This window comes from Ursus americanus, chromosome 24, assembly GCF_024610735.1.
Source record: "Ursus americanus isolate L20-20 chromosome 24, mUrsAme1.1.p, whole genome shotgun sequence".
NCBI classification, from domain to species: domain Eukaryota; kingdom Metazoa; phylum Chordata; class Mammalia; order Carnivora; family Ursidae; genus Ursus; species Ursus americanus.
The window spans coordinates 2,058,926-2,075,105 of record NC_142150.1 but is presented as its reverse complement, the minus strand read 5'-3'; the positions used below and the strand labels follow the sequence as shown (position 1 = coordinate 2,075,105).

At 35.3% G+C, this 16,180-nt stretch overlaps 1 protein-coding gene across 4 annotated transcripts in view; it reads right to left on the bottom strand.

The window, feature by feature from the left end:
• The window catches only part of USP47 (ubiquitin specific peptidase 47), a 109,427-nt gene that overhangs the window by 49,899 nt on the left and 43,348 nt on the right, over window positions 1–16,180 (bottom strand). For 3 of the 4 annotated variants that reach the window (XM_087855272.1, XM_045796496.2, XM_045796497.2), the window contains 5 exons: window positions 13,182–13,385; window positions 9,290–9,403; window positions 7,687–7,825; window positions 1,750–1,846; window positions 61–206 (listed from right to left, as the gene is read on the bottom strand). In XM_087855272.1, coding sequence (XP_087711398.1) covers window positions 61–206; window positions 1,750–1,846; window positions 7,687–7,825; window positions 9,290–9,403; window positions 13,182–13,385 — 700 coding nt within the window. The remainder of the gene's footprint in view (window positions 1–60; window positions 207–1,749; window positions 1,847–7,686; window positions 7,826–9,289; window positions 9,404–13,181; window positions 13,386–16,180) is intronic. The other variant, XM_045796499.2, reaches the window with a different exon arrangement.

Sequence of the window (16,180 nt, the reverse complement as noted above, 5' to 3'; positions counted from 1 at the left end):
ACTGTCTCCCAGAATTCCTTTGAATATTAGAAACACTTATCATTACAAGAGAATTAGTACCCTCACTACTATCCCATCCAAAGCTCCTTGTAACATCTGTGGTTTCAATTGCTCTCTTTTTGCTGGTTTGTAACAAAACAAAAAGCCTTTGAAGTTGGTATGGGATACTTGTCACTGGATCCTCTTCAGATTCTTCAAATTCCCACCTATTGAAATAAAATAATTGAAAATTATTTATAAAATATTTTTACTCTTTAAAGCATCATTAATATTAACATCATAATAATGTTAAGACCTTAACTCCGGTATACAGAATTTGGATATTAACTGAATCTATTACTATCTAATGAAATAGAAGCCTTTCCCTAATTTATAAATTCAGAAGAAATTTAGACTTTAAACAAGAAAAGGCATAAGAAGGCAACACTAATGAAAGGCAAAGCTCATCTAAAAGTAATCACAGAGTATGAATCTGATCACAACTCTTGTCCTAATTATTAATTCATAGAAATACAGGGAACAGAACAATATTAAATGACACTATGATATTCAACTGTCAAAATCCAAACTGTAGAAAACTACAGGAGAAAGAACAACAGTTTTCAATATAAATATTTTCAAGGAATAAACTGCAAGAGGAAAAAAGATGGAAAGGAGTTAAAAATACATTAAATAAGAATCTTATCGGTCAGTTGCACTGTATGGTTCTTGTTTGGATCCTGATTTGAACAGATTGTTAAAAAAAAAATTACGAAGCAATCAGGGAAACCTTATTAGCGCTGACTGGAGATATATTTACAGATGATACAATGGGAGTGTGCTTCCAAATAATCAGAATAGCGGCTATTAGATAAAAAAGACTGATCATGAGTTGATAATATTCAAATGGGTGATAGGCACAAAAGGATTCATTACAATGTCTAAGTTCACAAGTAAATTCAGATGATGAGTTTCCATATGAATGGAATGATAATATGTTGTTTGAGCAACACAACCAATATTAAAAGTTCCAAAAATACTTTAAATACATATTTACAGTAATTTTGAGGATGTTATTCAAGAGTAACACACAAAAAAGGAAAAATCAGTTAATCAGTACTTTAAAATGTCTTAAAAAATAAGTTATGCATACCTTAAAGAAAATATACAAAACAAGAGTATGTTAAATGTATTACAATAAGATACTCATAAAAATAACTGTCTGACTTTTAGGGGTTTATTTAAATATGGATTTCCTTCATCGAGCATTTTATACTACCTGGTATATATACCATCTTTTACACACTTAGACACTTACAACACACACGCCCAAAGGACAGCTGCATTATATTTTAATTAGAAACAAAGTTCGAAAGTTTAAAAAGATGACTTTGTTTCCTAAATTGAGAAGTGAAAGGAAAGAATATGGTTTACACATCCAGATTATCTCAAAAAGCAGATAACATATTTCTTTATAAAGATGTTAAAGCTGTAAGTGAGGGAAAGCTTTTAGTACAATAATTTATCCCAAATGTAAATCTTAATTTTAACTTTTGCTGGTCTACGCACTTATGGTTTTCTCCACAAATTTTTCGTATGTCAATCTCTCACAAGATCTTTTTCTTATACGCTATTCGAGATGTCTTACGAAGAGAGAAATACCCCAAACTTTATAAATAAATACAAGAAGATAAATTAGATTTTATTAGTTAAAACCTACACTTTCATTCTTAAATCAGTTTTATTTATAAAATTTTTTTGAATACTCACTTATATAATGCATTCCTAAATTCAGGAGTCATAAAAAGTGTCTGCAAAAGGCTATTCAAATAGCAAGTCATTGCTTGGTTTACTAATCCCACATATCCTTGAAAAAGAAAACACAAATATACATAAATCAGCATTTACATTAAAAATAACAAAAAGAAAACTTAGTAAGAATTTAATGCACAGTAAAAATTGAGAGGTTAAGGTTACTTGGAAATTATTTTAATTTTTTCAACAGCAATAAGAAAGACCCCTCTTTCTAAAATGTGCACTATGTAAACCTTGCTTCTCAGAAAAAGTTAGGATATCTTATTAAATGTCCAGAGATATGCACGGATATTATGTAGCATTTAAATTAAATAAAATTTAAAGAGGACTATTTCAATATAGTATGTTTACTTGATATAAAAATAATCTTTGTTCTCCAAATTATAAGTTGTTGATTAAAATGGAAAGTATAAACATACTTACTTTACTTATTATCACACACCCAAAACAGGAAGACTGAACTGAACCAGCTACCCATGCTATCAGGCTCTATAAACCAATTTATGCCAAGAATTAATAACATATGAGATAAATTATATAAAATTCAGAATGACTTCCTCTATTTTAACAAGCCCATGAAGTATGAGATTCTATACATCAGCACACTATGCAAAGAGTGACTATAAAGTAAGAAGAGAAGTCAGAGATAGGGAAGAATAGAGAGAGGGAGTGGGGAAGGAAGGAAGGAAAAAAGGATAAGCTTATAGGAACTTAAAATTCAAGTGAACGATTAAAATTACTTAGCTTTATATATCTGATTGGATATGGCTACCACTGTTGAGAACATTTCTGGAATTTCTCTTTTGAAGTAGACTTCAGGCCCAGTTTATGAGATACACATACACACCAAAAAAAAATCAGCCTCATCATTTTAAGTTATACCTCATTACATGAGCAAAATGTGGTAAACACTTTGCTTAATAATTATTTACTCCCACTTAATACTGAATGATTTGGGTGTTTCCAAAAAAACAAAACAGAACAAAACAAAACAAAACAAAACTTGAATCTTTTCTCAGCAGACACTGAGGGTGTTCACTGAAGCTTTTCAAAATCTGCTTTTTCAATTCCCCAATTATCAAAATGTCTTGAGAAATGCTAGGCTCTGTAGATAACTATACTGGCAAAAGTGATGAAAGGACAAACAAATATGCATGATAAGCCTTGGTCAGTTGTGGAAAAGAGGAACAGATTCCACGTTATCTGTATGGTTCCAAGAAGAGATCAAGTAGCTATCCACTTTTCACTTTGGACTAAGGTTCAAGTTTTAATTTCTAATGCCTTTCATATTTAAGAATACTGTGGTTTATAGGGGCGTCTGGGTGGCACAGTTAAGTGTCCGTATTTTGTTTTCAGCACAGGTCATGATGTCAGGATTGTGAGATAGAGCCCTGCATCAGGCTCCGCGCTGGGCGTGGAGCCTGCTTAAGATTCTCTCTTCAGCTCTCTCTCCCTCTCAAAAAAAAAAAAAAAAAAAAAAAATCAAAAAACTACTGTGTGTATTCTGCTGTACATTGTTATAGAACTATAAACTATGTCAATTCCTAACCATCTCCCCCCACCTCCCTGAGCTGTTCTCATAGCACCCTGTCTTTAATCCATATTGGAGCCCTCAGCTCACTCTTCTGTAATGACCTACTTACTTGTACGCCTTCCCCATCAGACTGTGAGGGGAGGGATCAAATCTGATTTATCTCTATCCTACTACTTAGCACAGCAGCAGGTGCACTTAAAGGGAAAGTGCATATGACATATAGGTAACACAAATCTGTATGATATCTGCCCTGATTATTAATAATAAAGCATTATTTCATTCTTAGTTCATTTAAACAGACTCCTCCCCACAAACAACAGTGCTTTGGCTATGAGACTAGGCAGCTTGGTCTACATCTTCTTGGCTGGGAATGCCTTCTCCATCTCCTTCCCCCAATTCCTCAACAGTCAGGATGAATACTATTACTATCTTTTGTATACCTATAGACCAATCACGTATCATTTATGTGTGACCTTGTTTCCCTTCCCTGGGCTTAAAAAAAAGGCGTGGTAGGAGAAGAGGGTTTAAGAAAAAGACAGAGCACTTAAATGTTCACAGCAGCATTTCCACAACAGCTAAACTGTGGAAGGAGCCGAGATGCCCTTCAACAGACGAATGGATAAAGAAGATGCAGTCCATATATACAATGGAATATTACTCAGCCATCAGAAAGAATGATTACCCAACATTTGCAGCAACATGGATGGGACTGGAGGAGATTATGCTAAGTGAAATAAGTCAAGCAGAGAAAGACAATTATCATATGGTTTCACTCATTTGTGGAACATAAGGAATAGCAGGGAGATGGGCAGGAGAAGGAAGGGAAGAATGAAGGGGGGGGTAAACAGAAGGGGGAATGAACCACAAGAGACTATGGACTCTGGGAAACAAACTGAGGGTTTCAGAGGGGAGGGGGGTGGGGGATTGGGCTAGGCTGGTGATGGGTATTAAGGAGGACACGAATTGCGTGGAGCACTGGGTGTTTTACACAAACAATAAATCATGGAACACTACATCAAAAACTAATGATGTACTGTATGGTGACTAACATAACATAATAAAAAACTAAAAAAAAAAAGAGGGAGCACTTAATTATTGTCAACGCTCTATATTTTCTCATTAGCAATAAAATCATATAGAAAAAACTATGGGTCATGTGTACTTGATTTAGCACATCTGCACAGAATGAACACTGTCTCACATAAAGGTACTATTTGCCAAAACTATGAAGATTTCAGTGATACTAATAAAAGCACTACTGAATAACAGAAATCTTCTGTCATTAAGCGTTGTATAAATCGAAAAGCTTCAAATGACAACTGTTAGCAAATGGGTCCTAGATCTGAAATAGCTGTGAGTCAATACTGTAAGTGTGAGCCCCTAAGGGAGAAGAAGGTGAAAACACGTCATTGAGTGACGGGCACATGTGGAAAGAAATCCTGAACGGAACCAGGAGGTAATGAAGTAGGCATCAAATAGGCCAAATGAAGAATGTAGAATGCAACAAGCCAACTCCTGGAGCTGGTAAAATAAAAAAAACTGTTAAAGTAACCGGCCAAGGACAGTTATCAGGGACTCATAATGGAAACACCCTAGTTACATAGTTTCTAATCACCTGCAAGTACACATCAGCCTTATCCCTTAATGTTCACATACACAATACCCCACCCACCCTACCACCTCCTATCAACACCTCCTGGCTACCCTGGGGTGGGAGGGGTTGTTGGAAGGCAAGGGAGACAGGAAAGAAATCCCCAAACCTCTTGCATTATGGAGAAATGTGTTCCTAGAGCCCTGAGTCAAAATCATGATAGCATCTTCCAATAAAAACATTTTGTACGCAGTGCCAAGATTTACAAAAATTCAAGGAAAATGCAAATTCAACAGCCACTAACAAAATTATGTTTAAACCACAACTCCTTTGGATGCTTATAGACTATTTTAATTCGGAAAGGCAGTACCCCTAGAAAACTGGAGGAAAATGTACAGGTAGGAAAAAGGAGTGGAGCAGAGGTGTATGAAAAACAGCAATTGGGAATGAAGGCTACGATTACATGGCAATTTAGAACAAAGGCCTCTAAAAACTGTGTTAAATGAATTTCAACTTAGTAATTCAATTTGAGAACTTACCCTAAGGAAATAATCAGAGATAAAAATAAAAACTTATATATAAGAATGTTCATCATAACATCGGTAATAGTTTGCTTAAATATCTAAACTATACAATGAAATACTATTTTTCAGTCATTTAAAACCCTATGTTAAAATACTATTTAATGGCATTGAAAAATGCTTATCATACAGTATTAAGGAAAAAATACATAGTAAAAAGTGCTCAAAACATGTGATAACCCCATTTTCTTAAAAACACACATATGGAGGAAAGATAAAACAGATATAAGCAAAATCACTGTAAGTAGTTTCTGCTAGTAGTACTGTCAGTGATTTTCACTTTCTTCATCTTAAAGTATGACAATGAGCATGTATTACATTTGCATAATCACAGAAAGAACTTTTTTTAAAGTATGAGTCAGTCTCTAGGAATTTATAGGCATCATAGAGCCATAGAGTATATAGTACAAAGCAGGAGTTCTATAAATACTCCTACATAAAGGACTGATTTGGTTGTCAGAATACAAAGCGAATAGTTCAAGAATCCTGATTTGTTAAATCTGGAACTTTCTCAAAGTATTCCAACTATCTCAGAATAATGTAGGCTGCCTATTTAAAACAATATGCAATTTAGCCAACCAGTATCTTGGGAAGTAATGCCTCGGAACCCACATTTTTAACAAGTATCCCCAAGTGACTTTTAAAGAAATAAAAATTTGAGAATCACTACTCTAGACAGACAGTGTAATGGTGAACAGCTTTATTATCCTATTATCTAAAGTAGAAGATAATTTTGCATTCTCTTTCATTCCTGGTATTTGACTGCAGAAAGTTCTATTGATATAAATGATCCTGAATACCAAACATGAATAGCTTTTACTGGTATTTCCAAAACAAACACACTGGTAAGCCTGTACAAGCAATCAGCTAGGAGGAAATTATCTACATTTTAATTACAAAATATAGTAAATAGAAGATTACAGATCACATTAGGACAAAATTTGCAATGTAATGCTATAGTTTTTGTTTTTTTTTAAGATTTTATTTATTTATGTGACAGAGAGACAGCCAGCGAGAGAGGGAATACAGCAGGGGGAGTGGGAGAGGAAGAAGCAGGCTCCCAGCGGAGGAGCCCGATGTGGGGCTCGATCCCAGAACGCTGGGATCACGCCCTGAGCCGAAGGCAGACGCTTAACGACTGAGCCACCCAGGCGCCCCTAGTTTTCTTTTTATACTAAATACGTGCACATAGGATTTAAAACCATCTCTACTTTGAAGTTCTAAGAGTAGAGGGTCTGCAGTTGCACCTAACAGTACCGGCTGTACAATCAAGGGCTTCTCAGAACACAGGTTCCACTCCTTTTTTTTTTTTTTTTTTAAAGATTTTATTTATTTATTCAACAGAGATAGAGACAGCCAGCGAGAGAGGGAACACAAGCAGGGGGAGAGGGAGAGGAAGAAGCAGGCTCTTAGTGGAGGAGACTGATGTGGGGCTCGATCCCATAACGCCGGGATCACGCCCTGAGCCGAAGGCAGACGCTTAACCACTGTGCCACCCAGGCGCCCCAGGTTCCACTTCTTTTAACATGAATAATACTATTGACTGCAGTGTTCAAATGTTATGCAGAAGTACCCAGAGTATATTTAAGCAATTAATCAATCTTACATGTAAAGGAATAAACCTTTACATAAATAAGGCAATTTCACTGCTCAATAAACTGAAAAAATTCAAACATCTAGGTTTAATATGGTTTAATAATGTTCAGAAAAAAGTTAACAGGAATATTAAAATAACATGATTAACTTCTAACATATGATTAGATTCAACTAAAAGATGACACAGTAGGTCTAATAAAATAAGCTTGGCCCAACTGTTTCAAAATGGAAGTATCCCCCACAGTCTCTCCTAATCCAAAAAGATATAATGGAAACATTCCTTTCCAAAGAAAGTCAACTTCAGAAAAAGAATAAATTCCAAATAGAAAATTATCAAAGAGAAAGTCTTCCTTCAAAATACAATATTCAGTATTTTTTACTTTATTACTAAATAGTCACAGTAACACTATAGTGACAACGACGACTTGAGGGAAAGAAAAAAAATAATGTGAACTAGTGACCTTGCTCTGGGTCTGTTTTCCAATCATAAAATGAGGTGATTAGGCTTGAGATCTCTCAGATCACTCAGGGTCTAACGCCCTATGATTTTATGAAAATACAACCACTATAGTAATAATAATAAATCTTACCAGTTTCTGATTTATTCAAAATAGATGAATAGGAGTAGTTTTGGCTGACATAATCACTGGTAGAGCCCACAGAACCTTCTCTTGGAAGTGGACCTATAAATCGGTCATGGACACTATCATCCCCAGCACTGGAATCCTCCTAAAATGCAGCATAACCAATATTTACTGAATGGCATATGTTGCTGAAACAATGAAAAAAAACCAAACCACATACTAATTGCTGAGGCAATGAAAAAAACACAAGGCATTACTATTACCACCACGACATTCAAAGGAATGTACACCCTCCCCATTTCTATAGGAAGGCTTGAAAGATGCCCAATGTAAAACACCTTGGAGAGGTGTTCATGTCTCCTTTCAGAGTTCTTACTTTTGCAATTTCCCTTAATTCTCTTCCAAATTTTGTTTATAAGAAAAGGAGAAAGTTCCATTGTGAATTCTTTGAATGAAGGGTCTGTCATTCTACACCATCCTCGCCAAGTAGACCTGGCGGGTAGGGCACAGTGAAGTACTGGATAAAATAGATAATTTCCCACTGTCTCTAATAGGAAACTTCCTATTAATGAGGAAGATGTCAAAAAGGATTCAGGGATATAAAATTAGCATAAGCAATTAAGACCGAGCTGAAGAGTAATTACTATGCATTCTAAAACATGAATCCCCAAACCGTAGATCTAGAGTTCCCTAAATTAATACCTAATTTATATTTCAATGTCATTCAGATTAATCAAAATCTTCTCATGATATCATAAAAAAATGATGAGATACAGCATATTCTAGTATTGCTTCGGAAGGATGCTCTGTGTTTAATTACTGTCTACTGTCCAGCCAGGTATTCTAATTCAACGACTTCTACATGAAAAGCATCAAACAGAAGAACTTCCGTGAGTGAAGTTTCATTGAAGAGAAGAGTTCTGAAAAAGTCCATAAACTCTGTGAACCTTAGTTTCCTCAGCCTGTGAAACAGCAAGGTAAATCAGACCAGGTTTTCCCAATCTTTTTTAGAAATGACCCTCAAATTGGGAGTTACTGGATTAGACGATCTCAAGGGCCACTGGACCAGAGAGGAAAGCCTACTGAAATATGAACTAAGGCAAATACTAAAAGAATAGAAATAAAGCACATAACTTGAAAAACTAGTTATTCCAGAAAGGGGGTTGGGGGTCGGAGCAAAAATGTCAGAGTAGAGAATTCTGGGGGTCTGTCCCACCCTAAAATATAGAAAAATCTAGGCATAACTGCCAAGGACTTACAACTAAGCAAATGCTTAACCAAAGGCAGGCCACTGAAACACAGTAGGAGATCTTTGTGGTGTTTAACTTATCCTAGATCTACTCCATCCCTGCCATGGTGGTAGTCCTGAAGACGGCAACCCCTGCTTCCAGTGCAGCAGCAGACTATATATACACACATAAGCAACAGTGCAATGGATGCCCACTGTTACCATGTTAACACATACACTTACAACAAGCCAACATCAAATAGAAAAATAATTTATTATACATAAATCACAAATTATATCTCTCCTCCTTCCTTTGGAATACTGCTTCCCAATAGTGACAGTACACAAAAATTATGAATACGAGGCTTCTAAATAGTTTACCAGCAGTATTTGAGGCTGTTCACCATCTTTATCTGTCAAATGCAGAAAGTTCTTCTTTCCTGGCTCAAAATTAGCATCAAGAAGAGACTTGTCACTGGTATGGTCCAGTGGAGCCTATGGGCATAAAATAAAATATCTGATTATGAGAAACATTAATTATAATAATAAAATAAAACAAGTAATATGTAAATGAATCTACAATCCTTGGGCTCAAACATTACTTTTTAAATAAAGATTCTGGTAAATTCTATTAATCTAGACTTGGAATTAACTCATTTACTCATGTATTAGGATGGCTAAGCCCAGTGACAGTGCATATACTGACAGTTATCCCAGATGTACACATTTCCCAACATCTAAAAAAAACTGGAGAGCAAAAAGGTAAATAATGATGTTAAGTGTTATGCAAAAAAAATAATTATAAACATCTGTGTTTTTATGTTCTCTAAAATTTATTCAATATAATATATACTGGATTTTAATGAAGACTAGCTAAAAATTAATAACTGTACAAACATGTTTTGACATATATGAATATGAGAATTTCTGATAAGCAACACACTAAGCAATCCAACCAAACTAATTAGGTAATATACCAAAATGGGCACATTCAGAAAGACTCCTTAAGGAACAGCCTACAGCCTGTATTTCAAGTCCACGGCCAGGATCCAGAGGATCCCAGGAGCACAAAAGTCATCACTCTTCTGCAAATTCAACATCTAAGATATGTAGTCTTTACCTAACTCTTTTATCTGGTAAGGCAATTTCATTCTGATATACTCTGGTTGGCGGAGGAGAGATGGAGCTCTGTATGCCCCAAGTCTACAGTAGGGACTTACCCACATACCAGAGTCCATTGTTGAAAAAAATGAGAGGTGAAATGAACACCCCATTCTTTTGCTTTAAAACTATTTTGTTATACTAAAGAATGTTTTAAATGCTTCCAAGATATGAGGAATGCCTCCTTAGGGGACCTATTTTATGGAAATGCCTTTCTTAGGAACTTAACATTATATAAAAGTATAAGTACTAACGACAAAAAACAAAAACCCTAACTGTAAAAGATGTTGCCACTTGCTATTTGTGTGACTTTGGGCAAGTTAACTCCCTTTCCCCATGACTCAGTTTCTTTCCTACGATATGAGGCTGTAATAGAATCTACCTCACAGAGTGGTTATTAAGGACTAACTAAGGTTATACTTGTATAGAATCTCATACCAGAACAATACTAAGCACATAGTAAGTTAAAATAAGTGTTAAGTAAATAAAATAACAAACATATGATCTCGCTTAACTGGCTCACATCTAGAAATCCGTGAGAAAAATGGGAGATAGAAAATCAGAAGCTGAGGGGTGGGGGTGGGGCAACTGGATGATGGACATTAAGGAGGGCACGTGATGCAATGAGCAATGGGTTTTATACAGGACTGATGAATCACTTAACTCTAATAATTTACTATATGTTAATTGAATTTAAATTAAAAAAAAAGAAAATCAGAAGTGAAGAGAAATCACATGGGAGGAAAGGTATGTTTGGGTCCTTTACATTCTGATAAGAAATCAGAGAATATAGCAGGAATACGTAGGTGTTTTACCTCAACAAATGTTATGTATCTATGTGTATGAAATGGTGGGTAGCTAAGTGGGTTAGGTTTTCACAAAGCATACATGCAGCACTGTGCAGTAAGCTGGTGAAAAACTATACTTACAGAAATGTACAGTAAGCAAATAAATATACAGAAGTCAAGTACTTAAGAACAGTCATAGCTAAAGAAAGAAATAGGTAATCCTGATATAGAGCTATTTTTTTAAAGATTTTATTTATTATTTGAGCATGAGCAGAGAGAGGGACAAAGGGAGAGGGAGAAGCAGACTCCCACTGAGCAGGGAGCCTGATGTGGGACTCGATCCCAGGACCCTGGGATCATGACCTGATCCAGAGGCAGATGATTAACTGACTGAGCCACCCAGGCACCTCATAACATAGATCTATTTAAAGTTACCACAGATGTTAATTTAACACACATCTTTGGAGTGCCCAGGGAGACTATCTATGGAGGATGCAAAATTAATACCATGAGGTCCCAGCCACCAAAATACATGCATTCTACCACATGGAAAAGACACAAATGAATAACAACTATAATAAAAGAATGCTATGATAAGTGGCGCAGCAGAAGAAAAGTACAACTGGGGGATAAAGAGATTACTTTTAAAGTGGCATGAGGAAACATCATGTAAGGTTTCTTAAAAGTAAAAGATAAATAAGACTTGGGGAGACATACAGGACAGTATAGTACTATCCTTTAAAAGTTACATGGAGATTTAACAGGGAGTATTCAAAGTTTCAGATTAAATATTACTTCTCTTTGCATATTTTGTTGGACTACCAATTCTACTAATCAATTTCAGAGGGGAAAAGCTGGTTAATGTAAAGCATTAGTTCCATATTTTAAAAAGTGTAAATATATTATGGAATAGAACACAAAATATGGATTTTAAGGGCAAATCAAGCAACATCAAACATCTGTGATTCTTCTACAGACACAACTAAAACTCTGCCCTCCAAATATCACAGAGATAACACATTCAATTTCATTTCCCTTCAGAGGTATTTGCCTGGAAAACTTAAGAGTAGCAATGACACAGGACAGAAAAAGGTAATATAAGCAAAAACATGGAGAAAGAAAAGCATGGAAATTTGTGTCAAGAAAACAAATCAGTCCAGTATTTGGGAGTTGAGATTACAAAAGTCTTAACCATTGTACTTTGTCTACAAGCTTGCTAACCTAGGGAATCTGATTTTTTATTTCTGGGCAATGAGCACTCACTGAAGGTTTCTGAACTGCAAGGTGACCTAAGTGCTACAATTTAAGATGACTGGAAATAATTCTAACAGTAATATGCAGGGTAATTTGGACAGAGAGACAGGAAATAAAAAATAATATTTCCAATACTATTCTAATAATACAGATTAGATCCAACTCAATGGAGTCCTTTGTCACTCTCCCATGCAAAAGTGATCAATGTCTTCTCTTTGCACTCAGAACAAACTTACAATATAATATTTCAAACATATTAATGTAATTATTTATCAATACAATTGTTTCTACAATAGGACTGTGAGATCTCTGGCACAAAAGTCATGATACCAAGAACCTTCTTGATCAGGTGCCTACCACTGTATCTGGTACATAATCTCTAGTAACATGAGTGTATATCCTTCCTTTCCTTCTTTCTATATAAATTTTTCTCTTCTTTTACAAAAAATTATAAAATACACATGATTCCACATCCTGTTTTTGCTTAAAAATATAAGATGAATAGGGGCACCTGGGTGGCTCAGTTGGTTAAGCGTTAACTCTTGATTTTGGCTCAGGTTATGATCTCAGGGTCAAGAGATCAAGTCCCATGTAGGGCTCTGGACTGAGTCTGCTTGAGATTCTCTCCCTGTCTGCCCTTCCCCCCACTCACGCACGTGCTCTCCCACTCTCTCTCTCAAATAAATAAATCTTAAAATTATATATAATTTAAATATATAATGTATAATGATACATATTATATACATATGATGAATAACATTCCATGCAGTACATGCTGGAAAATTTTCCATAGTTCACACAATATGTTAGTCCTCTCACATGAGCAAAAAACCTGATAAAATGTCCTTATACAAACTAGGGTAAGCAAATGCTGAATCCGGAATGAAGGCTAAGGGATGAAGAAGGATCCAATTACTGAGATGTACACAGGCTCTTAAATTATTTATTATAGGTTTGCTTATGATATTAAAAAAGGTTCCAGAATTTAATATATTTGTTAATAACAACAACAATACTGACTATGATATTATTAGAGTTTAAGAGAACATGCTTTAAGTCTAAGGTTTTACCATATCAGCAGTATTGATTCCATTTCCCCACACTAAATCAAAGGTTCCATTTATGTAGCCTACTTTGTTGGCCACATCTTCAAAGAGCTTCCTGAGTGGAGTAGAAGCTGGTAAATTTAAAGTGATCCGTTCATTCACTGTCTTTGAATTAGTAGTATCCTGTATTATACATAAAACTCTAGGTTCTTCAGCAGCATTTTCTATCTGAAATTAAAACAAACATTATTTATCTTTAAAGAAAAACAAAACAATTATAATTAGCCACATTTTCTATGATTAAATATAAAAATATCCCACAAAATATTATTTTCTCCTAGCTAGTATTACTGTTTTGTTATGTCTGAAATACACTGCAATGGATATGTCAAACATAGAAAGTACCATATGTGTTTGTTTTGGAAAAACTCCAGCATATTTAAGAATCAACATTCCTGTGGAAATTTGCTTTCGCCTTTTAAGACTGTACATCAATGATCAACAAGCCATGAAGACAGTATACTGGAGTAATTTTCAAAAATAATAAAAATCTGATCCTTAAAAATGCATCATTACTACACTAGCACAGTCAAATCAAGCATTTCTGGGTTTCCTGAAGAACTGTGAGGACTGTCTCAACTTGCAAATCCCTAACTAAGGGACACAGGCAATCAGGTCTCCTGATCTTTATGCTACCGTACCCACAGACATGTCTACAGGTTCCATTTACCAATGTTCTGGGAGCTGACAAGCTTATTTAAACTGATCAGCCAGCAGAGGCAGGTAAGGAAAAGAAAGGGAAAAAAAATTTTCAATTACCAATGTAGAAGGAAGTTAGGGTCACAAATTCCTCCTCCTTTTGTATCTAGCACGTAACTCAGTAATTATCAAGACAAAAAGTTTTCAAAGGGACTTTCTCAGAAAGGCTCTGCCCTCCCTTTCAAGGTATTGGACACTGCTTTTCTTTTCAACTTTCCACAGTGGTAGCAGGCTGCATCAGATACCTGAACACAAGAAATTCTTTCCCTCCTTCTCCTATAATGCCAACCTCTATGAATGGCACCATTACCCACTGACTGCTGAAACTATAGAGTTCTGAGCATCTTCCTCATCTCCTTCCTCTTCTTCACCCCACACAATCACCAAAATTCTATCAGTTCTACCTTTTTTGAATATTTCTTGAGCCACCCCCTTTTTCTTCCTGCCTGCAGCAATCAAAATCTTACACAAGATTATGGCAATAGCTTCATGAGAACTTTAACTTTTTCTAATCTTATCTTCCTTCAATCCAGAATAACAGGCAAATCTGATTATATAAATCTCTTGCTTTCCCTCAAAATCAAGTGCAGCAGTCATTTAATTGGGGTACGTCTCACCATCCCCAAAATAGGCTTTACAGAAATATGAACTGTACAAACTGGTGCTGTATACAATAATTTCTTTCCTTCTCTTTTACAATAATATGAACTCCAATCTTTTGTTGCTCCTATATTACCCATTTTAAAATAATTATCATTGACTAGTGCTGAAGACAGGATAGCCACAACTTTTTGTTTGTTTGTTTGGTGGAGTAATACAATTATTATTTCTTTCTGCTATATATAATTTTGGGTTTTCAAGAGATTATTTAAATTAAGATTAATCTAAGTAGTTTAGAACAGAAATAAATTTCTATAAAAGAAGTATAATGTTTAAAACAGACTGGCTACCATGATATTTCAGACAAATCAAAATATTTAATTACAAGTAATAAACCATTTAAAAATGAAAAGAAGGAAAATACATTTCTATAAAATAAACAGGATAACAAAAAAGAGCATTACTAATATGCTTCTCAGAAAAGAGAAAAAAGCCTTCACCTAAAAACTTAATGTGTTATATTAACACATGTAATTAATTGTTTTACACCTTTTAATCCCAACCTGAGAAACATGAAATGGACCTTTTTAAACTCTGGTTTATAGTAAAAGAATGAACAATTCAAAATAAATTTTAAATACAAAAGATCCACTTTCATAGTTTCAATAGTATACTTCAGAAGTAGATTCAAGTTTCAGGTATAAAATACCATAGGGCCAGATTTTAAAACCTCAGATAGGCTGGAATTGATGGTGCAAGGAAGATTACCTTACCAAAGAATTCAGAAATCCGAAGTGCTGATTTACATCAGAATGCATCAGTGTACATCAGAATGGTGATGCAGCAACATCACAGGGCCAGACATCAGCTGTCCCTGGTTCCTTCCCCAAATGTATCAGCACAAGGTATAGGCACTCCTATACCTCCTCTCTTTCCACCCAAAAATGGGGAAATTATCCCTAAAGAAATCTCATCTGAAGACTAAATGTACTATAGTAAACACAAAATTTAATCTCATGTGTGCCTTTTACTCTTTCGAATGACAATGGCTTTCTTTTCTGTATGCTACATATAAGTAATTTTTTTTAAAAGGAGGCGTATAAAGGAAAAAGTGGAAATCATCTGTAAACAGATATAATTAACATTTTGGAGCACATCCTTCCAAATATTTTGCCCCCCCCCACACACACATGCGCATATATACATGCACACTCTTGAACACACACACACTGGGTTAGAATATACATGCTGTTTTGTCATTTCTTTCTTTTTTTTTTTTTAAGATTTTATTTTATTTATTTGACAGAGAGAGAAACAGCCAGCGAGAGAGGGAACACAAGCAGGGGGAGTGGTAGAGGAAGAAGCAGGCTCATAGCGGAAGAGCCTGATGTGGGGCTCAATCCCAGAACACCGGGATCACGCCCTGAGCCGAAGGCAGACGCCCAACGACCAAGCCACCCAGGCGCCCCTGTCATTTCTTTCTTTACTTATAAATATATCATGTAATCTTTTCCCATCAAACTTTCCTAACATAATTTTTAACAGCTGAATAGTATTTTATTACATGGATTAATAATAATTTGCTCCATCAGTTCCATTTTAGTGGCTCAGGCAGACTTTATTACACTTTGGTAATAATACTGTGATGAACACCCAAAACTTTG